This window comes from Fundulus heteroclitus, chromosome 14 (assembly GCF_011125445.2).
Source record: "Fundulus heteroclitus isolate FHET01 chromosome 14, MU-UCD_Fhet_4.1, whole genome shotgun sequence".
In the NCBI taxonomy this organism is placed as follows: Eukaryota; Metazoa; Chordata; class Actinopteri; order Cyprinodontiformes; family Fundulidae; genus Fundulus; species Fundulus heteroclitus.
In genome coordinates this window covers 7,480,495-7,507,560 of record NC_046374.1, presented here as the reverse complement: position 1 = coordinate 7,507,560, position 27,066 = coordinate 7,480,495, and the positions used below count along the sequence as shown (strand labels likewise).

At 42.3% G+C, this 27,066-nt stretch overlaps 2 protein-coding genes across 2 annotated transcripts in view; both read right to left on the bottom strand.

Annotated features, from left to right (window-relative positions):
- dock11 (dedicator of cytokinesis 11) overlaps nucleotides 1–16,501 on the bottom strand; it is a gene marked incomplete in the record, with an annotated part of 95,834 nt that extends 79,333 nt beyond the window's left edge. The window contains 1 exon segment of the mRNA XM_036146209.1: nucleotides 15,927–16,501. Within this exon segment, the coding sequence (XP_036002102.1) occupies nucleotides 15,927–16,031 (105 nt within the window).
- Nucleotides 16,502–17,651: 1,150 nt separating this feature from the next.
- haus4 (HAUS augmin-like complex, subunit 4) lies at nucleotides 17,652–26,148 on the bottom strand. Its single transcript, XM_012861390.3, has 9 exons — nucleotides 25,390–26,148; nucleotides 25,069–25,208; nucleotides 22,595–22,726; nucleotides 22,276–22,416; nucleotides 22,049–22,145; nucleotides 21,789–21,934; nucleotides 18,534–18,664; nucleotides 18,278–18,346; nucleotides 17,652–18,151 (listed from the first exon to the last, which is right to left on the bottom strand). Exons 1-9 carry the CDS (start codon nucleotides 25,451–25,453, stop codon nucleotides 17,965–17,967), a joined length of 1,107 nt encoding a protein of 368 aa, XP_012716844.2. The 5' UTR covers nucleotides 25,454–26,148; the 3' UTR covers nucleotides 17,652–17,964.
- Between the last annotated feature and the right edge of the window lie 918 nt (nucleotides 26,149–27,066).

Genomic DNA, 27,066 nt, shown 5'->3' with positions numbered 1-27,066 from the left:
AAAGTTCAAGATTCTTTCGTCATTCAGCTCAGAAAGTGGGACATACAAAGGTTATAAAGATTCATTACACATATGTATAGTGAAATATTTTAAGCCTTTATTTCTTGTGATTTATAAGATTATGGCTTAGAGAGAATAAAACCCCAAAATTCAATGTCTGAGAAAATTTGAATATCACATAAGATTAATAAAAAAATTATATTTTAATCAGAACCGTCAGGTTTTTAAAAAGTCTGTTCATTTCTATGGCCTCGACACTTGCCTGGGCATCTTTTTATCATCCTTTTATCCTCCCCTGTTATCAGATAGAGGACGACTGGTGCATAAGTTGTCAAAATAACATGTTCATATGCTATAACTGAACATTTACACTTCCTGTTTTGAGTTTCATAGAGAAGTGAATGATATGAAATGGCCCCTCTGACTTAAGGAGGCCTAGAAGCTTAAGACCAATCCATCCAGAGTTGTGATCACCACACGTAAAAACCTAAACCTATACATCCAGATTGACATTTAATTTAGATAAAGTGCCACTGTAGGTCAGGCTAAGCAGTGAAGCTGAGCAAGTAAGCCTCAGCTGAGCAACACCCAGTGTTTTTTTTTTTGTTTTTTTTTTCTGCTCAAGCTTAAAGAATCAGACTGTGTGGATCTGATCGGCTTCCTGAAACATGCCAAGCAGAAGGGTTGCTTCTGGGTGGATATAAAGCTAAGCATCCTCTGCAGCCAGGAGAACAGTCCAGGGATTTTACACTTTGTGTTCTGCCACATCGGCATAAGCATTGCACATCTGACTTTTTATTTCCCAATAGGCCACCTTGACCCCCCCCCAGGCCTGATCGCTGTAAAACTGACAACCTGTTTGCCTGTGCAGCTGTACCGGGTAACAGGCAGATCAAGGCCTTTTGTCACTAATCCCTCTGGAATGTGTAATTTGTTCCAATTAAGAATGATGGCAGAAGCTGTAAATGTGCGCGCATTATTGCTGCAAAAATGTTTTAGCATCCTTCCACAGATCCAATTCTAAACTTTGATTATGGTACCGAATGACTCCAGCCAAGAAGCACCACAAAGACCACTGACAGCAGAACGACAAGCTTTTGGATTAAAACTCAGTTTCATGAGTCACACAAACAAAGTTCATGTTGGGAAACCATGTACAGATTAAATGGGGAAATACTTGATTCTATTTGTAAAAAAATATGAAATTGAAAGTTGAACGAATTTGGAAAAGCTCTATTTGGCATTGGGCAGGATATATCATGTTAAAGACTTTATCATTAAAAGTTGTTGATCTAAATGTAATAAACTGAATTATGGAGTTCCCCAAGGCTCAATACTTGGTCCAACAACTTTCTACCTTTAAATGCAGCATTTTGGAACTATTATCAGGAGTGGCATCAACGTACCCTGGTGAGACATCCTGCTAAACCGTGGTTTACAATGTTGTTTATCTTAATGATGTAATCTTTAGCATTTGTAATAGTGTTCCAAATCTGTTCAGGGCTGGTGAACACTGGACATCTATTTGGAAGCTGAAGACATTTTGCTTCCCATCCAAGAAGCTTTCTCAATTCATAATGTGGAGTAGCAGTAGTGTGGAGTTCCAAGCTTAGCCAGCGAGGCCTCGTTAGGTCTTAGATTCACACGTAGATTAACCTAGAAGTGATCGCCCCCTCTCAATGGAGAGTCGTTAGGCTCATGGTTTGCTTCACTCACAGGAGAAATGTTGTGGTCACCTGCATGGAGGTGTGAACTGGGGTGAAACTTGACAGGAATCAAACCTATTGCTGTGTTAAGTTTTTGAAAGTTGAAAGCTGAGGATGGCTTCCTTCACACCCCTTTGAAACCATCTGTCTTCTTTGTCTAAAATGTGAACATTGTGGTCCTCAAAAGAGTGTCCTTTGTCCTTTAGGTGTAGGTGGACAGCAGAGTCTTGTCCTGAGGAGGTAACTCTCCTGTGTTGAGCCATATGTCTGTGGAGAGGTTGTTTGGTTTCTCCAACATAAAGATCAGAACATTCCTCACTGCACTGAACTGCATACACCACTCCGCTCATCTTAGGTTTGGGGGTTTTGTCCTTAGGATGGACCAGCCTCTGTCTGAGGGTCCTGTTTGGTTTGAAATGTACTGGGATCCTGTGTTTTTCAGAGACTCCAGCAGCATATGGGATGGCAATGTTTTTTGCGCTTGTTCTTCTCCCTGTTCTATTCTGCAGCGTATCTTTTGGTTTTCTTTGCCGATCTGACAAAACTGTGACTGTACCTCAGTCAATAGGCAAGTGTGTGGACACACTTAGAATAGCTAATCCCAAAAATATCATTTAAAAAATCTAATTTTGGAGAATACAATAGAAATATAACAAATATGTTTCAAGGGTTGGTCGGATTTCTTGAAGTGAGGTTCTGTAAAATTATTAGTAATTAGGTATGCATAGATATGAACATTTGGGCCGATATATCCATATTGCTGTTATGTCCGATAACAGATATTTACAGAAGTGTGTGCACACACACATTTTTATGTTTCTGTGATGGTCAAATTTTGTTCAGTTTCGTACCAGCTGAAGACTATGTTAACTGAACTTTTGAATGTTATAGTCTCTAGACTTACACTCTGCTTTTCGTACATGTTCTTTTGACAATGTGATAATCGACCGCACTGCTGACGTTGCATCCCTGCTTCATTTAAAAAACCCAGGCTGGGATCCCGGCTGCGACGCAGCACTGTCACATGACCGAACAAACACCGCATGACCAGCCCCTTCCCTCCTCATCTGGAAACACAGGCACAAAGGCCAATTAGATGGAAAGAAATCATCGCCCCAGTTTTACTTATCCCAACAATACCGACATGTTAAAAAAATGACTAACTTGGCATATAGCGATGTTAATGGCGACACGTTGTGCATCCCTGTTGGTAATAGATTCTTTACCAATAATAGAAAGAGGTCATCTTGCTGTAAGCTTTTTTCTTCCTCTTTTTACATTTTTTTCTTCTAGTCTTTATCTGTAATAGTGCCCTGACTTGTAGTAACTATTTTTCATATCACCATAATCTAACTGCAAAGTAAATAAAACCTCAAAGTAATGGAAGCCAACAACCTGGTCAGGTGTAATGTGAACGGGTAAGTCGCTATGTCAAACAGTTTAAATAGTTTAAATGCCTACAAGTTTTACTAGCAGGCAGAAGCTTTCTTATACTGTACTGTAGTCTTGTTATCAACTCATTGTATGTTTGTTGTTTCATTCTATTTTTAAATATATATCTAATTCATCTCTATTTTACGTGAACTTAAAAACACTCTAATTCCCTGTAGCTGAAACACAACACCTGTAAATGTAAATGCTTCAGCTGCACAAAATGACTTCTGATATTTCTGAAAGCCTATTCCAAAAACGTCGGGATTCGTACGCAGACCATTTTGGAAAGAATGTTCGGCCATTTGTTTTTGTGTTTTTTCCTGGCCTGTAATTTGGGTCCAAAACCCAAATTTCTCCAAATTCTTCCACTCAGGTCTGAAACCCACCGATGTCCACATGAACGTTCCACCTAGCATGGCTGCTTCTTTTTTTTCCAACTGAGAGCAAAGAAAGCAGAGGACACATACCTACGAGCCTGCAAGAACCATTACACATGGCTGTGACACCCCTGCACCCGACAGCAGCTCTACTTCCTGTCATGTGCAACGACCGCAGCGCCACAAGTTAGAGCTACTTGTGTGCAGCATAGCGCGCAAATTACTCAGAGGCAGGGGGAGGAAGCAGCGGAGGGAGAAGGAAAGACACACAAGGGCAACTTCTGCTTTCACAGAGGAGTAGAGAAGCCGTTGCCGGCAGTGAAGTTGCTGTTTTATGGATTGAGAAACAAACAAAAACAGAAAGCAGACCCAAGTGCTGGGTGTGACCGGACACCGAGAGGCAGTGAAATATTGCAAACTCTCAGCGTGTCTCACACTTTCTTCTCTTAACCAGCAATCTGGAAGCGTAACGCTCTAACCCCATTCACAAAGCACACGCCCCCAGCCTGCCTCTGGGGAGGCAAATGATGATGATGTTAGCAAGGCTACGTTTCCAGATGTCTGTGTCCCATTACGCTCTCCATCTGTAAGGCACTAACCACTCCAACATGACCGAAGCCATCTCCCTAGACTTGGAGCGTAAAACCCGCTATGCTGTCCTGCAGCTGACCCCGCTAAACGCTTCCGTCTGTCTGAATGAGCTTAACACGCTTGCAGCTCATTTCAAGAGAAAATTTAAGCATAACAAGCCTGTAATCTTTGCAACATCTACTGTCTCTTTTTTTTTATAACAAACTAAAGACTAACGTATTTTCGGTGAGGCAAAAAAAGCCTCAGGGATAAATGCATGAACAAGTTCCCTTTTACTTAGTCTTGTCCCATAGAGCTAGCTCATAAAAACATTTGCTAGCATGGTTTAGCTCTTATACACTGATGACACTCAGGTTTACCTTTGCCTGAACCCAGGAGATTGCCAAATCCCCGCAGGAGGACGTTAACAATCTCTCAACAATCTCAGGATGGCGAACTTCATTCAGCTCAGTCCGCACAAACCTCGCGTTCTGTAGTTAGCCGTAAACCCAGTTCATTAGCTCTTTTTTACATTCATTTCTTTATTGTTTTAACATAGCTGGCTTTGCAACCGCTCCTTGATCCTCCCTGACCAGTGTCCACCGGTCAAGGAGGATCAAAATCTTCAAACCAGTGAAAGCGCCATGCCTAAGCACTAAAAGTGTGCATTGACCACAACACTCTTCAGTGTGACGCTGGTACAGTGGGAAGCTATTATCTTATAGCCTGACCCTAGCCAGATGGATTTAGCTCCGCCTAGCTCCACTCATCCATCTGGGACAGATCCATAGGAATGGCGTTTCAGAAGGCTGGGCCTTATCAAAAATCCTTGCGTATGATTGGATAAGCCACTTGTCTGTCATCTTTATTAGCGTGCTATTTCAACCACTCACACCGGAGCTAACCCGTGACGCTGATGAGAGCGACGCAGGAAAAAACAAAACTTGCCAAATCCGGTCGGGAGAAGGACGAAAACATGGTTTCCACCAACAAAAGCCTTCAGAGGCGTTCTCTGATGTTCTTTTAATGAAACAATATTAGGTAGATTGGACAACACGGAAGAAATAGCAGCATCAATGTTAACGTTTGCTTCCTCGATGCGAGCCGCCATTGCTATCTAAATCAGTCTCACTGTCGCTTCTCCACTACGTCACATCTATGAAACTCCAGCCCTGCGTCCTGATTGGCTAGACAATAAAATTGGTTGAAGAAATTTCTCTCTATGGGAGAGGTCCCAGATGGGTGTGAGTGAAGCAAGGCGGAGTTAAGCGGAACGAAATTCATCTGGCTCGTCAGGTTAATTACCTTAATGATGTGATTACAAACTAGGTCAGAGGAAGAACAAAAAGGGCGCGGAGCTATTTAAAATGAAACAATTTTCTATTGAGGCATTTCAACTATTCGTACAAGCTACAACAACATAAAGCTAGACTTGGTGGGTCCTGATCATTCCGAGCTTTTACCATTTCATACTTTTGCATTTGTGGTCTTAGGTCAAAGGTCAACCGTGAAAAGGAGCCATCTGCTACAAAATGTCAACTTGCACCTGGCTTAGGGGACCTTTTGTCGAATTAGGGAGGGAGCAAACTGACCTGGAGCTCACTTCAGCAAATGAGGGGAAAGTAAAACATCTAAGCAAGGCCGCTAATGCACGAAGCAATTCTGATTTTAAAATGTCAGCACTGTCGTTATTTTTGTCTTTTTTTTTTAAATCATAGAGCGCTATTTTACAGCAACTGTTCCTTGATATAAATAATGACGGCTTTTAGCGGAAAGGCTAGAAAAACTGATTTCCGACATGGTTAAAATTATAGTTAATCATATACAAAAAACAGTGAATAGAAATCTGTGACAGATCTTTAAGTGGAACACCGTCCTTTGAGACCCTGGTTCTATTGAAAAAAAGCAAAAAAACGTTGCACATCTTTAACTTCAGTAGATGCAGATGTGAAAAACAGTCCACTCAAACAAACCAATCATCAGGCAAACAAGTTCCAACAATCACTAGCTCCTTTAGATAGATAGTGTCTGACCAATCACATCCTATTATCTAAAGATGTACAACAAACACACAATCATATCAATTCACATAATCTCACAATCAGAAACATTAACATCAACATGTATAAATACTTATTATTCCGATTCAGGAGTAATCTTTCTAAATATTCAATAAACATTAGAGAAAAATATTCAAAAGCATTTTGGTTTTAGGTTTAAGACATTTAATTTATAACACTGAATTTTTCTATGCTGTGCAATTAAGCATGTGTTTTTTTTTTTTTTACTTTAATTTCTCCAGTACAATTTAACCTGCACAAATTCATCTGCAAAAATTGGCCTGAAAATATTAAATTTTGACTTGTAGCCAATCAAAATGCCCGTTCCGAACTGGCAGCGCTTCACATTTGAGTTTTTATTTTTATTTTATTCATCTAATCGAACTGAGTGAAATGTTTGAATGACCTGGTCACAGTTAGTGTGCCACCCCTGTCCATAGAGGCTCTTGTTTTGACGCAGAGGATGTTTTGTAATAATCTCTGTTTAATAAACAACCTCCTCATCCATCTTCATTAAGCCACTAACCAGCTAGGTGTGAAGAGACTCAACTCTCCCAACGCACTGGAGTGTCACATGATCAAATGAGCGTCATTTGATTGGCTAAAAGCTGCTCGACATGATCTTGCGCTGATTGCTTTGGTTTGAATCACCAGAAGGTCAACACATTTACAGGCAATTTTTTGCAGGCCAATTTCTGCCATTTAATTTTTGCTGATCAAATAAAAGGTTTCGAAAAAAAAATCACACACATAATTGCACAGGATAAAATTCAGTGTTATAAATTTGATATCTAAAACAAAAAGTGTGATTCTATATTTCTTCTAAAGGCTTTTTATGGATTTGATTGTGACCCCAATTGCCAATTTTATTTTAAACAGCAAATATCAGTAAATAATTTTTTTAACATCAGCGTTCTGAAGAAAAATCATACTGTCATAGAAAATGCCAGCTTGACCTTTAAACGGCATAGTTCAAAATTTCCTGCAGTAGGCATTGTGCCTCAAAGTGATATTGTTGATATTTCTTCCAAAAAATTACAACTCAGCATAGCTGTTTTTTTTTTTTTTACTGTTTTTAAGTTATTTCATAGTTAAATAAATACAGAACGAAGACTCTTGGCAAGTCTGATGAAATTATGCAGCCACTAGGCACAGAAAGGTTAGTAACATGGTGTTGGTTGTTTGAACAAAAATCCACCCAAAAACCTACACAAATTAGACTTCCCGTCACACTCTTACCCGTGAGTCTTTGGATTTAGGGTCTCAGAAGAAATGATGCAATAGAAAAGTAGCACACTGTATACACATTTTGATCACCTGATAAATCTTTTTTTGATGTGGAAAGGTTCTGCAAAATCAGTTCCTATGCTAGATCTCCGTCTTGCAAGATATATACGCAGCATACCTGAAGAGTGAGAAATGCTGCATATTTCTGCTGGTGCAGCTGCAGAAATGTGCAGCTGCAAGTTGCATGTCGCAGCAATGACCCAATAAAACATCACTTCACCTCACAATACACGTTGGAGCCACTTGGCTAACCAGCTGTGGTGAAACGGAAAAAAGCTAAAGTGAAACTTCAGCCATCACTTGGTGTCTGATTAATGTAACTAATAATTATCTGACCAACTGGGGTCAACCAAGAGCATCGAAATGTCATTCCCAGATGACACATCAATCCTTACGAAAAAACAAAGAACAAAAATATATAAAAAATAGGAGATGATGACATTATAGAAAAGTAATATACCCAGCCTTAACACAGCAAAACGCTGTATTTCACCCCATTTATCTCTAGTATTAACTTTTCACACATCACACATGCTTCATAGGGATGGCTGGACTCGATGTTCCACTAAATGCGATTGTCTTCATTTTCCCATGTTTAGAGCCACGTAACAAGTATTTTTCAAACTGCCAACATACGTCGCAAAAACAATAAAAAATGTGACTGCAACTTAATACAAAACTGTCAACGTTTACAATCTGACAACATGGGGCTGGCTCGCACTGTAATGACACTTTCACCTTTTCACTCCCCTCATGTTAACCAGGTAATATGAGTTTATCTCCTTTTGCACCAATTACTGGTAACCATTAGACAGAAAACTGAACTATCCCTGTAAACAGAGGTCCACCAGAGATTTGTGGGCAGTTTTATATCTGTGTTCTTTGAAAGGTTTTGAGCTGCACTTGTCAATTTTAGCCACCTTACATGCATCTGGTGTGGGTCAGGAAGGGTGTTTAGAGTCACTCCAACCAGCCAAACGTATTGCTGGCATGTAGAGTTTGAATTTATGGTACTTGAAAATTAGTATTTTCCGCTTTTACCCTCTAACATAGAAAGGATTCCTGGATCAATGTGAGCTTCTGTGCTTTCTGTGTCTCTTCTCTGTCTTCTCTAACCTGCAGTCGGTTGAGGCAGATGACTGTTCACACTGAGCCTGGTTCTGGCTCTGCTGGAGGTTCTCCTCCTTGTTAAAGGGGAGTTTTTCTCTCCACTGTCACTTCGTGCTTGCTCAGTATGAGGGATTGCTGCAAAGGCATCAACAATGCAGACGACTGTCCCTGTGGCTCTACGCTCTTTCAGGAGGAGTGAATGCTGCTTGGAGAGACTTGATGCAACCTGCTGGGTTTACTTAGAGGGGAAACTTTTTGACCAATCTGTATAATTTGATTGAACTTGACTTTGTAAAGTACCTTGAGATGACATGTATCATGAATAAATAAAATGTAACTGAATTGAATATAGAAAGAAAATCTCATTCAGGCAGAAAACGAGAAAATGTTGCAGCCCCAAAATTATTCACACTTCTGACACAGTTTAAAGACCTGAAAACAAAGATAAAAGCATGGGTTCGAATTTGAAACTTTCTTGAGTGGTGACAAGACATTGGGACAACAGTGGCTTAATGGGAGGAGGAGTTGTGTTTTGTGTGAAGTGTTTCTTTTTCACCCGGCGGCAGTGTAAAGCACTTTTAGGGCCTTTCTGCCAAACCGGTTTCAGAGCTCAACTGGTGCTACAGCTTTTTAAGTGCTGCGTAGTTCTTTGGGCTTCCACCGACACAACTCTGGCCCCAGCCTCAAAAGAACCGGGGCTAACCCACAACCAGCTGGACCAGATTTGCCTCCCCACAGGCAGGCTGGGGTGTGATCAGCCGCTGGTGGCAAGCCAATCAGCCAATCAAAACTCCATGTTTAAAACCCGGGAGTTTAGTTTAGTTTTTTATTTGCTTTGGTTAGTTAGAACAGTGCCACCAAATGAAGGTCCTGATATTAGAGCATCTGTTGGCTGGGATACTTGCACAGATGATTAATGATCTGTTTGGTTAAGTTGTCTCCATCATTCTTCAAAAAAAAAAACAGAATTGAACAGTGGGATAATTAGCAACACCTTAATAACACATTTACGACATAATGATGACCAGGCCAGCTTAAGAACTGGAACCTTTTTAGTGGAAAAGCCCTATTTCAGTGGTCAATACGGCTGGAAAGTTCAGTCCATTTATCTACAGCATCTTAAGCATCATCTGTAAGCAGTTAGTCATGGTAATGATAAATGGTCTCTCCGTGTAATCCTTAGAGACTCCAGACTGATACCTTAACGGTGAGATTTTAAAAGGGTAACAAATAGAAGCGTTTGTGAATCCAAAATGTTTCCCATGACCTCAAAAGAGTACAACAAACCAACTTTCCTTTGTTTGATACTAAAATACAGGAACAACTTCCTGATAGAAGGTTATTCTAGGCAGCACAATCTGGTAGCGCCAAGGTACGGTGAGTTCACTGACTGGAAAAAGATTTGATTTTTGAGTTTTTGAGCTGGTCAAGCTCACAGTGGGTCAGTTCCTTTTGCCAGCTGTGTCCTCAGTGGGCCTCTACCTTTGGGGCATTTGAGTTCCTCTCAATGGGAATATCAAAACGGGGGTTGGGAAGGAGCGTCATTTAAAGTAGAAATAGTAGCAAGTAAAACACACTGAATGTAAATTAAAATATGTTGAAGCCTTCTATAAGACTGACTGGATGACAGTGTAGAAGAGGAACAGATGAGCTCAGCGGGCGATGGGGTGGATTTACAGTATAAGCCACCTGACAGCAGACCAGCACCCACAGCTGGAGGCCGGTGCTTCTCTGGCCCCCGGCAGGTAGATGTCAACACTGGATTCCCCTGGACTGGTTCCCAAAAAGCCTTTCAGTTTACCAAAATAACAGTACCACAAACACACAACACAGAAGGTGTTTTTCAGGTTGGACCAAACCATCAAGAAGCCTGTTTGTTTCTCTTGTATTTACAGGTAACAAAGAGCCCTGGCTCCTTTCCCAGACAAACACAACCCAGAACTCCACCTGAAGTACTACCAGACCTGCGAGGGTCCACAGATCCTTAACTGGCTGGGTGGAAAGTCTCCGGAGGGTGTCCTTTGTTAGCGATCTACTCACAATGTTATCATGACTTGTCAACCAATCAGAGGCTCATCTTTTCCAAAAACCTTTTTCCTTTTTACCTGGTCCTTGTTTTCCTTTTCTAAAACGGAAAAGTCCTTTCTGGGTTGAAATCACTGTGGGTTAGTGGCTGAAAACGCCTTATATTCATGCCTCTGAGCTTCCACCGCAGACCAAACATGATTAATGGTTCCACTCCAGCAGTTATTTAAAGCCACACAGCAGTAAAGCTTTTTTTTTTTTTTTTTATTAGGGACTTCTGTGTTTTCAGATTTAAGTGTTTCAGTCGAGAAGCCTCCTGGTGTAATAAATCCACATCCAATACAGTGTACCCTTTCCTGTATGGCAGCCACTGACAGATGCAGTTCTTTTCTATTTTTTTTCTACTGCAGCCTTTTGAGAGGGTTGGGAAGCGAAGCCCATTCAAGAAATTGGGGAAGATTTAAGTCTGATACAAGATCCACCACTGTCACACTTATCCAGGACATGAGCCACTCAAGAACCTGAAACATAGTCAGAAGCGTCTTACCTGGGTGAGACGCGTCTGACGTGTCTGACGTCAGGAGTGGCATGAGACAAGGAATGCGACATTTGTAACCCAGGTGTAGGATTGGTCTGCATGTAGTGGATCTTGATGCTCTAACTCCAGCCTCAGTCCACTCTCCAAATTTGTGAAATGGACAATCTTCTCAAGGTTGCAGTTCTCCCTGTTGCTGGTGCACCTTTTCCTACCAGACTTCTTCCTTCCACTAAATTTTCAGATAATATGCTTGGACACAGCGTTCTGTGAACAACCAGCTTCTTCAGCAGTGACCTTTTGTGTCTTCCTTATGACTGTGTCGCCTGCTGCCCCAGACTGAGAGACTGTTTAAAGAATCAGGAAACCTTTGCAGATCTTTGGAGTTAATTATGTGATTAAGGTGTGCCATTGTGAGTTTCCAATAATAACTTTTTCACCAAATTCCAATTTTGTAAGATATTGAATTTGGGGTTTTCATCATCTGTAGCCATAAATATCAAAATTACACGGAAAAAAAAGGCTTGGAATATTTCCCTCGCTGTGTAATGATTCTATGTAGTGTATGAGTTTCACTATCTGCAATAGTGACATAAAATGTTGAACAATTTCACTATATTCAGATTACTTGAGCTGTACCTGTATAAAAGAGCTTCGCATTCTAATTTGAATTATTGAAATAAGTTAACTATATATTTATTCAGATGTACCTGTATGTAGTCAATCTCAAGCACCTATTTAAACAACCAGTATGAATGGAGCTGCACGATATATCAAATCACATGTGTCAGACGTGATTAGGCAGCCTACATGTGTACCAAATGTACAATGGAGATGCAAAACAATAAATGAAAACTTCAAATTCAGGAATCAGGAGTTATATTTAATCTGATAGTTGTTAATACCATCACAAACTGAAAGTAGCTAGCTTCCTTTTATACCCAGTCTACCCTGAGGAGTCAAATGAAGAAACCATGAAGGGGGGGACAGGAAATGAACCATTTATTTATTCTAACAATAGAAAGAATGAATAGCAACCAAGAAATATTTACATAAACCCTGAGGCCTAAACAAATCAAACAGAACGCCGTTTCTCAGCACAATCTCCCTGATTTAACAGGTATCTTATGAACCCTTCTGCTGCCCTGCTTTGCTGACTAGACAAACCAGGAAGAGCTGAGTGCTTGTTCTACTAAACAGAGATATTTTGAAACGGATGCATATAAACCAATAAGAATGTGAAGCAAAACTAAAAATGACAAGTTTTCTTGTCGGTGGAGCTCAGACCAACAGGAGCTCCACTCTGGCCTGTCTGTCACAATTTGAGCAAATGGGAATGAGTGGGTTTCTATGCATTTTTTATGCAAATTTTTGACACAAATGAATAATTTCTTCCTTTTTTTCGGTGTTGATTATATCGAGACATCAAGTTATTTGACAACCCTAGTCTTTACCAGCTTTGAACGTCTAGTAAATGACATTTTTTGTCATTTCTTCCTTGCAAAATCACTAAAGCCTAGTCAGATTGGATGAAGAGGGTCTGGGGACATCAGATTTCCAGTAAGATCACAGATTTTCAATTGGACTTAGGTCTGAACTTTGACTAGGCCGTTCTACAACATGACCACGCGTTGATCTAAACCCTCCCACTGTATCATAGCTGTATGTTTAGAGTGGTTGTCATGCTGAAGGGTTACACCAGTCTCAGGTCAGCAGGCGCCTCACACAGCTTACCTTCATTCCCCTTCAAAACTTTCAGCAAATTTGTGTTGGTCTATCAAATAAACTCCTATTTAAATGCACGGAAATTAATCGTTTTAATGTAACAAAACGTGAAAAAGTCTAATACTTTTGCAAAGAACTGCCACTTTATAAACGCCTGTTTACATCACATGGATTTCCATACATCTGAAGCATCATCCAGCTGAAAGACAATTAACTGTGGGCATACGGTCCATTGACCCGTACCTCACCAAGTTAACCTAAACATGGTATGCTGTATGCATGGCACAAGGAAAAGGTATCCCAGGGATACAGGATGTGTCAGTGTTTAGCTTGATAACTAAATCTAGATCTCCAGTTTTCTCTGAAATGATCAGAACATGATTCAAGGCTGGAAGGTTAATAAAAAGCAGTCAATGCCCAAAGCAAAGATCCTCAGAAAGCCTGAAGAACTATCATTATAAGCATCAGAACACCAGGCTCCTTAGAAACAAAGACACACTGTTTCCTAGATTAAAAAAAATAAAAAAAATAACGAATAATAATGATTAAACCAAACTTCCAGGAAGAGGTCTGGTTCTGCCAGAACAAACCTGACAGGAGATTATCTGGAAGAATCACTCAGTCATAACTAAAGCCTTGGTAAACCTGGAAGGACTCTAGAGAGGAGGAGGACAGGGAGGACAGAACTTACACAGCTGGTCCCTGGGTGAAGCATGGCCTCAGTATGCCTGAGGGAATCCCCATGAGAGAAAGGCCCACACACCATCCGCCTCCCCTCCACAGAACACCATTTGTTCTCCTCCATAAAGTCATCAGCCATCCCCTGCTGCTTCCCTGTCTGCCTCAGCAGCAGCAGACAGTACACACAGGCCACGTGCTTCTGAACGCAAAAGGCCTCCCTTCACTTTCACCTCTGTTTAGAAGAAAAAACTCAACCTTATCACAAGATTAGTCCACTGAGGAGTTCTTTCTGCGTCACACTGATCATCATAAGACCACAGGCTTCCCAACACGGACCGGTCTGTTGGTACCCATGACAGGGATGTGACAAAAAAGCCTTTCCTCTCATCTGAGGTTTGCTTAACTCCACTGGAACTTTAACAAGAACCTTCTACTCTGTACAGATGACGATAAGAGTCTGCTTTACAGGCTCTCTAGTTGGGTTTAAAGGATCAATATGTGGGAAAGCGCCTAGTGCCCACTGTAGGGTGTGGTGGGGAATAAGTGATGCTGTGGGCGTGCTTCTCGTCCTGAGAACCCCGACGGCGCATGGCACCAGGAACTCTTGGCGATACCAGGAGATGGTAAAATCTGGTGGACCCGACCAGTGAACAGAAAATAGGTCGCCACCGGGTCTTTCAGAGCAACAGAGCAATGCTTCACCAGAAACAATAATCAACCTGACGTTATCTCGGTCCTCAGAGCTGAATCCTACAGAAAAACCCCGTGTGCTGAGCTGGAGGAAAGACAGCAAGAGAAAGTCCCGGCGGGTCTGGAGAAAACCGTTTTACACAGCTTTACCACACATGTCAATAGATTTGTCCGTGTCTGTAGACAGAAAAATTATTTTACAAATGAACTGAAGGTTTGAAGTAAAAATGTCCAAGTTGCAAGTTGGAAAGATCGACAGCAGGCCCCAGAAGTCAGAATTTCACACGGTATCCATTTCAAAATCCAACCCATCTGCTATGTATTTGATACATAGTGACAGCTGCAGTAATCTTTGGTTGTTTAGCTTTTTTTTTTCTTCTATCCCATTTGAGCTTTTCCATTTACCTTTAGCATGGAAATGCATAAAATGCAAAGAAATGCATCGTTATCAGCTGATATCAATGATTTCTCTTCCCGGTAACAAGCCACAGGCTTAACTGATATTTCATCAGCCGCTTTGAAGACGTGAAACTGCAACGTGTGTCTTTAAATGGAAATATGAATTTGACAGGTACTGATTAGGGATGCAGCGATATGAAAAATTGGCCCGATAACGATATTCAGTATTATTATTGCTGGAACTGTCAAAAACCGATATATCTACAGATAATTTTTATGTATTTCCCTACCATTCAACCCTTTAATAAAAACAGCCACACTCCTGACATCCCCTCCTCCCTTGACCCACCTACACTTAACGGCTGGTTTAATATCGGCCCAGGTTTCATGAGATCCATGCCGATTTGTTAAAACACCATCAGCTGATACAGATGTTAATGTAGATATATCATGTGTCCCTAACACTGATTTCCCATGGTGCATCCTGAACCTGCTTCCTACATCTGACCTCAGAGGTAAGCGGTAAGCAGCATAAGCGCGCATAGTCTTCTCCACTGAGTGGTATCTCTCTGAAGCAAAGTCCAACGGGTTTAAAATGTCTCGCCCCGTTCACCATTTGGGCTTTTTAAGTCTTAACTGTGCAAACAACTGCTACCAACATTCCCCCAGAGTACCACCAGTGGCCCCTGTGCCGCCATGGCTCAGAAAGTCAGAGGTGTCAGGAGGACTGACAGTCAGCCTGGACCACATAACGGCAGCGTGGAAGCAACAGAGCATAAGGCTTCGCTTGCTGCTTGCTACCAGCAGTGTGGCAACAATGATTTCCTGACGTGAAAATTGCCACATGCATAAAAAGCGCAGTGAAAATGCCGCCTCAGCAGGATCTCTCTGCAGCCTGACCCAAGGCTCGTCTAGCATGGAGAGCCCAGTGCGCCAGGCAGCTCCACAGACACCAGACTGAGCCACGCTGCAGCGCCAGCACACAAAAGGAGCCGCACCACGCTGGTGTGTGTGTGTGTGTGTGTGTGTGTGTTGGGGGGGGGGGGGACACACAACACAACACGTGTGCTCCGGGACAATGTCACAGCATTTTGCAGCTACAGCAGATCCAGGCGATCATGATCCCCGCAGGGCTGCGCGCAGTGAGATGCCCGCATCGAGACGCGCAGCGGCGCCAGGAGACAAGGAGAAGATAGAGAGCAGACACTGGACCAGCGGAGGGAAAAATAATAAAAAACACAGCGCAGAGGGGGAAAATGAGGACAACTTCTCTCTGGATGGGAGGAAGGAAGGAATGAGTCGCAGCCTCTCCCTGCGTGGAGCTCACCACCGGGTCCGCGGTGCTCCTCACCGCCTCCGACACGCTCTGCCTGACTTCCGCCGCCGTCCCCGGCTTGCTCAGCCTCTTTGTGAATTTGCGCACCTCGGACATCGCGCCCCTCCGCTCCTAGGATCCGCTCCTTGACCTTCTTGTTGCGAGCCGGCGGCGTGGATGTGGGCATGCCGCGCCGGTGGGAACGGAGCGGCACCGAGAGTGTGCTGACAGCCCGCCAGATGTGGGGAGGAAGCAGCCGGCCAGCGGTGGACGTCCTGAGGCGGGGCTGCTGCTGCTGCTGCTGGTGATGATGATGATGATGATGATGATGGGGATGGTGATGATGGTGGCGGCGATGATGAGACGAGAGCAGAGAGGGCTGAAACGGCGCGAGATGCTTCACTACTGCTTCCGGTTTGGTTGGGGGCGAGTGGTCTGCGCGAAGATCGTCGACGTCAGAGGAAAGGAGGGCGTTAATGTGAGACTGAACTCACGTCAGAGGGTCAAACCCTGCTGAGCAGGAATGGAACTCGGAGGAAAGCTTAAAAACGATGATGCAGTTTTAAGACTGCAGCAGCTTTGTAGTTTTCTCTGCAACCACGCAGCGCAACCTAAGAAAAATGAGAATGCACCGCCACCTTGTGGATTATAATGGGGACTACATGAAAGAAAAAAATAGATTTTTAACCCACCTTTCCTCCTGGGGTTGGCAGGTTGGGTATTGAGAGTCTTCACCAAGCACCTCTATTACCGCTCCCAGGCGTCAGTTGCTTTTTCACCTGAACAGCCCAGGGTCACAAAGGCTTGCAAAATGATTTCCACCATGATAGTCCAGCTTCTTTGTCCTTCCTAGAATAGCATCTCCACAGCATGACGCTGCCAACACCGTGTTATTGGGCTCAATGCGATCTGCGGCGTCATCTTCTATCAGACATCGGGTTTAGCATGTAGGCCAGAAGGCTTGAATTTGATCTTATGTGACAAACTTTGACACAAACTTCTCAGCGGATACTTGATTTATTCCATAAAGGCTGGCATGTCTTCAACGCTTTCCCACCCACCTCTTTTAAACATTCCCTAAGCTTTATCTCTGATGTGCTGTTCCCTGGTCCCAATGATGCCATTTGTTCTTTAATGTTCCCCAACAAACCTGTGAGGCCTTCGCACAACAGCGCCATTTAAACTCCAATAACACATTAAATGACTTCAAGACTATAGGTTTCCCTACGTTTATGTAAGGTTATGAGAGTAAAACGAGCTGCTCAACCCGTTCAGATTGTGGTTGGTGAAAATAAATATCTCAGACCGTACATCATTTTCTTTCTACTTCACCACTGTGCACTTGCTTTTGCTGGTCCGTCACATGGAATCCCAGTAAAATACACAGAGGTTCGTGGCTCTAATGTGGCAAACTCCCAAAGATGCTCAAGGATGATAATATGAAGTATGAATACATTTGTAAAACACAGATTTTATTGTTTTTGCTTGATCAGCATGCCTTGCTATAAAACACGACGCTTTTTTACATGGCTAGACAGGTCGTGTTAAAACAACTCTTCAAACAGACCACATCCAGGCATCCAGGATGCTGTTTTAGTTGTCAGACCCCCCCCCACCCCCACCCCACAGGCTTCCTACTGAAACCTGTAATCATAGCGTTTGCGAGGTGAGGGTTCAAATGACAATCATTATGACACCTTTAAACTTCTAGTTAAGGGTAAATAAATCCACCTTACATTGTTTTATATCCAATTTTTAATCATACATTAATACACAATATACTATCATAAGGGAAACCAGCATGTATTTACAAGCAGAAATCTTGATTTGAGTATAAAGGATGAGAATGCAGCTACTGATGGACTACAGATGGGATCTGAAGCACGATGCTTTACTGTAAGCACCCAGCAACAATAACGCAGGGGTGTGCTGTTCCTCTGAACCAAATGTCCACATTCTCTATCACAAATGCAGAATTGTCCTTTCGGCAAAACGACCTGATAGATGGAGTGAAAAGGCCGCCCTGACAGCGGGTCGTATCAGGCGTGAGCTAGTTTTCAGTGTACTGGGTGAGTTTCTTCAGAGCCCAGTTCTTCATGTCTATCTCCTGCCGTAATCTGACGTACTCGTCGGCCAGGGCCTCAAACGCTTTGCCCAAGATCTCAAAGGACGACAGCTTCGACTGCACGGCCTGCCTCTCTGCGTGGCAAGCCTTCAGCTCGCACTCCAGCATCTCCCTGCAGCAGTGAAAGGGAATAAAGCCTTCAGTTTGTCAGACCTCCATCAAAATGCAGACTATCAAAAGCCTCACTGGTGGAAGAAAACAAGGATTTGGTTTGTAGAGATGGGACAAACATCGTCACCTTATTTTACGGTGAGCAGAAATAGTGTCAGCAGTGTAGGTGTCCAGCTGAATTTCCACCATCTCGGTTCTCCAAGGGAAGAAGAACAAGCATGTGAAAATATGAAACATTACCGAAAAGGCAAACAACTATTTTATCTAATTATTTAATCATTGCACTCTAATTTCCATGCATCCTACTAATCAATCTTTACATAAAAGAGCCAAAGAGTCCTGAGCCATGAATAAAAGCCCGTAAACAACTGAACCGGCCTTACTTGATCTTCTTCAGGACTAATTCACATTTGCCTTCAAAGTAATCCAGTTTCTTCCTGTCCAGGTCTGTCTGGACCTTCAGTCTGTGATCCAAGATGAGCGTCTGGAGGAGCTGGATGCTTTTAACCAGCTCCTGGTTTGTGAGAGAAGAAGGGAACACAAAGGAGAACGGGGACAAGATGAGGGGGAGTATCTACAGGCATGTCCTGCACAATCTGTAGAATTACTTTTTTCAGCCTATTTTTGCATGAATAAGGCCTTAATCATGGGAAAACCCTCAGACAAATCCTACAGGTTCTGATTAGAAATGAGCCAACACTATAAGAACTCACTCATTTCTCATCAGTGTCCTTTAGAATCAGTCTGAAGGATAATTGATTTATACACAGAGCCGTCTTGTTGCATACTTCACACAATGGAAGGAGATTTGTATATTCAAAAATCAAAATACCACATCTGATTATCCAAATACTCACACTTCAATTGAAACTGAATACCTATATTGGAACTAATCCCTATTAGAATCAAACTTAGTAGTAATTGCATGGACACATTGTAATGAAATTATAATTACATATCTAAACAAAAACGAAGCAATAATAAATTAACATGAAACCAGTAGCGACTTAAAGGGAAATTCCAAATAAGGACAAATAGAGTGCCATTACCTGAATGAAGGTTATCAAAAGTTTTATTAATGTCCATCTCTTTCTGGATTTTAAACAATAGATTTTAAACATATTCTGGTATTTTTAATATCTGACCAAACTTTAAGGGAAAGAGTTGTGGAGGAATAACAAGGAGGGAGGAACCCCAGGACCTCTGTAAACTGACTGCAGTCTGTGTTTTTGACCTGAACATCAATTAACTTTAATTTTTTAATTACCGTTTGCAGACTTTTTAACTTCTCCGGGAATATATTTTACATCCTTCTGTAATGTGACAGCTATCTGACTTTGGACTAAAACATTTAAATCTCAGAGGCTGAGGACTATCGCAGTCTCGTTGTGTCTCTGTGTTCTGTGTGAATTCTGAACCAAAATGTTGCCATTACAGAACAACAATAAAGACGTGAGCCATGCTAGATCCCCCAGCTTGGCCACCAGACGGCTAACTGCTGGATGGACCGTGCGGATCGGACCGACTCTGTGGGAACAGGATCTGGGCGCCTGTAAAAGCGTGCTTCTCATGCTTTTCGTTTTGTTTCCTCTGTTTGAATGTAGTTTCTGTAAAGATGCAGCATATGAAGCTACTCTACATCCTCACAGCATGAGGCTGTGGCTTCTTTGAGAGAATATCTGTGTGTGCAGAATTATCATGCAGCAAAATCAACATTTTTACCATTCTTTGTTTCCATCTGTTAAAGTGAGAATAAACACACAATTTAGTAATACACGTTCCTGACACATTAAATAAGAAGAAAAAAACAATTGCAACCAATATACCCCCCCCCCCCCCACCCCCTTCTCATGGAGTCTGCTGCTTTCTTGATCTGATGATCTTTTAGTGTAGCAGCAACCACAGCCTCCAGTGTTCAAACGGGTGAGTACTGCTTTCCTGCACCTTAGAGGCCCCATTTTAACGGGGCACACAATTTGTCAACAGAGCTTGCATCAGCTGAGGAAAGGGGCTGTAATAATTTATTTTAGTTTTCAAGGCCTTTATTGGTCAGCCACACAGTAGAGGATTAAATCCACGTGATGACAACGTGTTAAATCCTGGTCTTCATAAACATGCAGGCTTTATCCTGTACCGGTGCTAGACATGGGCCCATCCATCTGATGCTTTAACAGTCCCTCTCATCAGTACAGAACCTTTAAAAAATAATAATAATCTTTCCTGATACTTTCTAGCCTAGTCTTCACATTTCAACTCATGTGTACTGTTTAGCGGTGGTCAGTTTTTTCTTTTTCTTTTTTTCTTTTCTCTCTACCTAGATTTGTTTAAGTTCTCCTGGACTTTTCCCTTGTTCTTAGTGTTGGTCTATCAAATTAATGCAGCGTAAAGAGTATGTGTATGTGAAGTTAAACAACAGTTGTACAATAGTTACACCAGCATACACGCCCATAGTGAGTGTATGTTAGGGAGGAACTTGGGTCTGCAGAGAAGGTATTGTTGAAAGCGGATCAAAGAAAACACTTTCAGGAATCTAAAAGTTGAAATGAAAACAATGAAAGTCGATCTGTTACAGATCGACTTTCATTGTTTTCATTGTAAGATCTTTTTGCAGGCTTTGAACTCTATCCCTGTAGATCACAGGTGTCAAACTCAAGGCCCGTGGGCCAAATCCGGCCCGTCAAGGTAAATTATCCGGCCCTCGAGAGCCAGAAAAAAAGGCATATATCCTTTTAAAGTGTATAAAGTGGCTAAAACTGAGCCTCCTGTAAGTGTAACTCACCCCAATATCAACTTTTTTTGCAGATAAACTGTATAAACTGGGCCTAAGGGTGCTACTTTTATGTTAATGTGCATTTTGTATACTACTATGTGAACTGGAATGAAATTATGCAATGCAAAGTATCGTCTCTACACATGCAACCGGCCCTTTTAATAACTTCATGATGCCAAAGTGGCCCCATATATAAATTAGTTTGACACCCCTGCTGTAGATAGTGGGTTCCCCATCCCCATAACCAACTCTCACATATTTTCAGTAAGTATACCATTTATGTTATTATTTTAATGTGCACATTACAGCCTTTTGGGGAGGGTAGGTTTAAACGTTTTAATGCTGAGGAGTTCTCAACCCTGGGCATGCTGAGAAGGGCTGATCAGCCAGAATACCAAAACATTATTTCCTGAAAGAGGTGCAACAGAACAAGTTTCTAGTTTTTCAGCAAAAGAGTAGAAAAAGTTGCATTCACCTTCAATTCATCATTGAAACTTCAATCTGATGTCCTGAAAGAAATTTGATTCAGCCAAATCTTTTGAGCATGACTTTTGTTCCCCCATAGATTTCCTTGTGAAAGCTCTGCCCCTTGATACTGGGTGAATCTCTTTTTGATCCTTTTTCCCTGAAGAATAGAAGCTGCCTAATAATTATGCACACCTCATATCGAGCACTGATCTCATTAGGCCACACCCTCTCTCATTACACAGATACACATCACCTCATGTGATGTGACATCATAATGCTTAAATCCAAAAAACATTCAAGTTTATACAGCTTGGAGTTGGAAAATATACAGAGAAATGTGCACCCAGTGGACTGGAAACTATAAAGCCACAGAGTGAACTACATTCATACGGGTACCCACAGAGAGGTAGAGCTGCGTTTGTCTCTGCAGGAGGACGGTGTTTTCTCGACAGGTCGTCTTCAGGAGCTCCGCTCTCTTCTTCTCTTTGTCCAGCAGGGGGGGCAGGTGAGACAACTTGCTGGTCTTCAGACCCTCACTCTCATTCTCTAGAGGAGCGCACCAAACAACATGTGGGTGAGTGCAGGCCTATGAAGCGACTGAAGGCACTCCGTTGGCTGAGAGCAACAGATGAGTTAATATCACCCGCTCTGGATATCTACCCCATTCTGGCTGATAGTAAGAGACGAGGCTCAGACACTTTTGCTTCAGATGTTTCTCCAGCTCCCTGGGAAGCGCCTGTTTCATCCGTTGTACCGTCTGTGGAGAACAAAGGACAGTCAGGTATACAGGGAAACGATCTGAAGCTGGACTGGTGCAACGTTTGTTGTTAAAGACTCTGCTCTGTGGAGAATCCCACTCCTCTTCTTCTGCTCCGGCTTTCCTGTACCTTTTCTGGAGGCAGGAGCTGGATGACTTGCTGGGGCGTTAGACCCAGGACCGCCGGCTGGTCCTGGGTGGTAGCGCTGCTAGGATCTAGCAGTCTGACGCACTGAGTCACACGAAGACACGTCTCCATCGTTCCATAGAACTGTGGCAAACATGTTTTAGCATCACACCCAACATATGATTCATTTAGGTGAAGCGATGTTCAGAATTTTTTGCACTATTTATAGGTGACAAATTGTAAAAAGTGCAGAAAAAGAGTTTTAAATGAAATTTGCATTTAGTAATTTAGTGACCAAAGCAGACAGGTTTGTGGAATATACCATGGTCTGATCAGGAGGAAGCGTAGCGCGGCGCTTCCTGACACAGAAGTCCTGGATCATCTCCTGCAGCCCTCTGTGGAGGCTCTCGGATCGGAGCCACAGGCGCTTCTGGCTCTGCAGTTTCTGCTCAGCCTGCAGACACACAGACACCGACTTAACAATAATAACTACATAAATCAGGAATGTGTAATTGCACAGTTCTGTATAGGAAGGTTTATGTTTACAGCACAAATGTATCCTCAAAGAAGCCTTGAGTGATTAATTAACGCACCAACACAGTAATTCATATGGTTCAAATAGACTATTCTGCACGGCTGGGCTCAGGAAGGGTGGTTGGCCAGTGCAGCAAACTGGCTGATTCTCTCTCTCTCTCTAAAGAACAAAAGGGTGGTTGAGCCTAGCTGTATATATTATTTGTGAGCATCCTGAGTCTCAAAATATCACCATGGTAGCACGCGGTGACAATAAAAGATTCTTGATTTAAAAAGCAGCAAACGTGTTTCTGCAGTTCCTCCAGTTGGCCATTAGAGGTCAGTCTTTTCCAACCTGCTGACTGATGCGTTTCGTTTGTCCTCTGTAGTCGGAATTCTCTTACCTGACTCCGCCAGATAGATTTGCTCCGCATATCCATCTGGAAACCTTCCGTTGAAGTAATTTTGGGAAGGGGCGAAAATACTGGTTAGCTGATTGGCCTATGTTGGTGATAGACGGGCCAAATGAACCAATCAGATTCGTCGTCACTCGTAACAGAGCGACGATGAAAACACAACCACAAGCCAAGCTACTCTTGCTGCTGCAGGTAAAGGCTCGTTAGCTCAGCAAAGAAATACTCTGTAATTTCGATAAAACTTGCTCGATAGCCACGCTAACGCTAGTTTCATCGGCTGAAGTCGCCATGTTCTTTAGACTGAACTGTCGCACTTCCCGTTGCGTCACACCTCAACCCGCCTCAAAGCCAACGCTGATTGGACGTTCGTTTGGTGAACGGCTCCAAATTTTCTTTAACGGAGAGTATCCAGACTGATCTGCGAGTGAAACCTTGAAAGCTCGCGAGATCAGGATGGTCTCACGAGGCTAGGAATTCTCGACCTCCGGGTGGGAAAATGTAACAGTAACGGCGCCTAAAGTCGGCATTATGAGTTGGGAAGTCGTGCAACAGGACAGTACCCAGACGTCTGCATTCATGATGGCTGCTACTCGCGGCAGCATTGAGTAAAAGCTCATACTTTGTTTGTAGCAGCTCTGTATTATTTCTGTAACAGTTAGTCAGTAGAACGGGTGCTGCCTCTTAGTGTTAATCAGAGGGGATGTTTCAGCTCTGTTTATTTGCACAAAGTACCGCCTAGAACAGCGTTACTGTCATTGCTGGTTTAACAACAGCGTCCATGTTTTTTCCTACTGTCCAACGGAGGGAGACTGGAACACAAAAGGGTGAAGGACGATGATGGAAATCTGTGATTCCTTAGTTTCTACCTCCGGGGCAAAAGGAACGCACCATGATAAAATAACTAGCTTGTTAAAGAGTTGGTTCCACAGGAGAGGAGCCTGATAGCTAAAGGATCTGCCTCCCATTCTACTTTTAGAGACTCTAGGAACCAGCAGCAGACCTGCAGTCTTAGAGCGAAGTGCTCTGTTAGGAACATACGGGGTAATCAGAGCTCTGATATATGATGGAGCTTGATTATTAAGGGTTTATACGTTAGAAGGAGAATTTTAAATTCTATTCTTGATTTAACAGGAAGCCAATGAAGAAATATGATCCCTCTTGTTGATTTTCATCAGAACTCTTGCTGCAGCATTTTGGATCAGCTGAAGACTTTGAACTGCATTTTGTGGACTTCCTGATAGTAAAGAATTACAATAGTCCAGCCTTGAAGTAACAAATGTATGGACTAGTTTTTCAGCATCACTCCTGGACAGAATGTTTCTAATTCTGCCGATATTCCTGAGGTGAAAAAAGGAAACTCTGGAAACCTGTTTAATATGGGATTTAAATTAAATGTCTTGGTAAAAAAATAACACCAAGGTTTTTTACTTTATTACCAGAGGCCAAGTTAATGCCAACCAGATTAAGTGACTGATTAAGAAGTTTATTTTTGAGAAATTTGGGTCCAAAGATTACAACTTCTGTCTTGTCAGAATTTGTTTTTGTTGTACATTTTGCCCTGAAGTCACACTAAGCAGTCAGGTGTTTGAGGTGTTGCTTTAAAAATACTCCTACGGGTGACCCTGAACTTAAATCACATGCTGTGAATTCATCTATCAGAGGTCACAAAGTCATGATATCAACATCTGGGCTCTCCAGCAACGTTTAAAGAGGTGGTAATGGTAGTCATCATATGTAAACCTCTCACTTTAAAGAAATAAATAAATATTCTCTCCCTCAGCTGGCATTTAGCAGTCAGGAAGAACTCTGTCTGGTTAGACGGGGGTCTGTCTTTCTGCGCAGCTGTGAAGGAGAAGGTGGATCTCACCTTGTCCAGCTCGCTTTTAAGCGGGACGGTGAGCCCACTCTTGTCCACATGTTGGGTAAGGGTGGCCAGGAGTTTACTGAACTGAGGATTCTGGGTCAGATCTTCCTCTGTGACGTCACACAGCGGGAAGGCGGCGAGAACTGCGGGAAGGGAAATGAATGCTTAAACCGATTTCATTACAATTCATCCGAAAAAAATGGGTCAGAGTTACAACTTTCCCCTATGTTGCTAAACATTTTCACTCCGTTACACGTCATTCAGTGGCTCTATTTGAAAATTAAATGTTTACTGCTTTTCAAACAGGACAGTCTCAGCTCTTACCCTGTTGATGCAGATTGTCCCTCTTCCCGAACTCTATGTTCGTCGTCTCGAGCCCAGCGGACATTTTCAGCCAAATGTTTCCTCCTTTTTATCCCGTCGGTGTGGAAAGACTTGGTTCGGTCTCCCAACGTTGTCTCACCGACGACACATAAAGTAAAAACAGCGACGCCAGAAAACAACGAGCGCTTCCTGATTCAAGTTGCGCGCGCCTACAGCGTCTTCTTCTTCTTTCTTTCTTGGCACAAAACTGAAGGTATGCATTACCGCCACCTACTGGTATGAACCGTGGGACACTGTCTGTACATTGATTTGCGTGTTTACTAATTACTATGTTTTCCTAAAAAGATCAATAGAAATTTGAATAATTTTATTCTCTGAGAGCAGCCAAGACTGAACACCCCAAAGACCTCAACGGCTGCAGCCGGTAGCACTAATGTAACACCTGATGAAAACCTTTGGGAGGCTGATCCTCTACCATCTTCGCCCCCTGGTGAGGTCTTCCTAGATCCCCTGCAGTTTGCCTACCAGCCTGGCATCAGGGTGGATGATGCATTATTTACTTATTGATTACATCTGTTTCTGATTCTGCTTGCTGGAAGGGCAACCTCTACTTTATCTCAGGTTTTTATGCAGTTTTCTTCCAGGATCATTCTGTATTTGTCATGATTTCTGAGACAGGTGTTGGACCAAAATGCAAACAGGAACTTGGGAGCCACATGATGAGATGAACTTAGGTTTAATAAATTAATAACTAATTTACAGAAGTTGACGGGCCACAATGCAAACACATATTCAGTAAAAAGGCTTCCGAAGTACTAAGTAACACTTATTACGACTGATTTAATATTTTAGAATGACGTCATCAAACAATTCAAAACATAAAGTTATGTACAAGTCCTGGTATTTTAAACACTGAAATAAAAAAAGATACAAAAAATAACCGTTACAAAATAACACATTCAGGCAGAAAAAAACACTAAATAATTTTCCCCCAACCCTCCACTTATAAAACCAGAACTTACAACAGTTAATGTATATACTGTATATTAGAACAATACAAAGTACTTCTAATGGCAACATCTGCTGGTCATTGTGTTCAACTGACCTCCAAATGGTTCTATGAGCTCAGCAGACAGGAAATAACAGTACAACAACAAAATCTGTGTCCAAACAAGAAGTCTGACTTTAACGTAAACTGTAGGCGTGTCTCTATGGTGCATTTTTTTAATTTTTTATTAAGACAAGTCCGTTCTTTATTCAGTGAAGTTACTTCCAATGGGTAGAGTAACCAGAAATTTGACCCAAAGAGCGCTTCTTTATTCTAATAATACTCAAGGAAAGTAACAAGAAACCTGACTCTGGCCAGATGGATTTTCGTTCCGCAGAGCTCCACACATCCACTCTACAGTACTTCCTAACAGGAGATGATGTTCAGAAGGTTATTCAAGTAAATGTAACGAATTAGTGGCCTGGCATGGAACTCAGGTGAAAGCAGCGAAGGCGAAAATGATCGGCAGGGCAGACATGGAGGAAAACACAGGAAGAAAATCAAAATCGAAACAAGAAAACTTAATACATTACTAAATTAAAACAGAAACATTTAAGGATCAGGACAGTATTCAGGTCCATTCAGCTTTTTTTATTTAACTTTTATTTATATAGGTATTCTCAAGGAGA

Excerpts from the sequence above, each read along its gene's own strand:
- haus4 (XM_012861390.3), bottom strand. The coding sequence starts at position 25,453 with ATGTCCGCTGGGCTCGAGACGACGAACATAGAGTTCGGGAAGAGGGAC. Across the intron at positions 25,209-25,389 it reads GGACAATCTGCATCAACAGG|TTCTCGCCGCCTTCCCGCTG; the intron begins GTAAGAGCTGAG and ends CCCTTCCCGCAG. Across the intron at positions 21,935-22,048 it reads TTACTATCAGCCAGAATGGG|AGAATGAGAGTGAGGGTCTG; the intron begins GTAGATATCCAG and ends GCGCTCCTCTAG.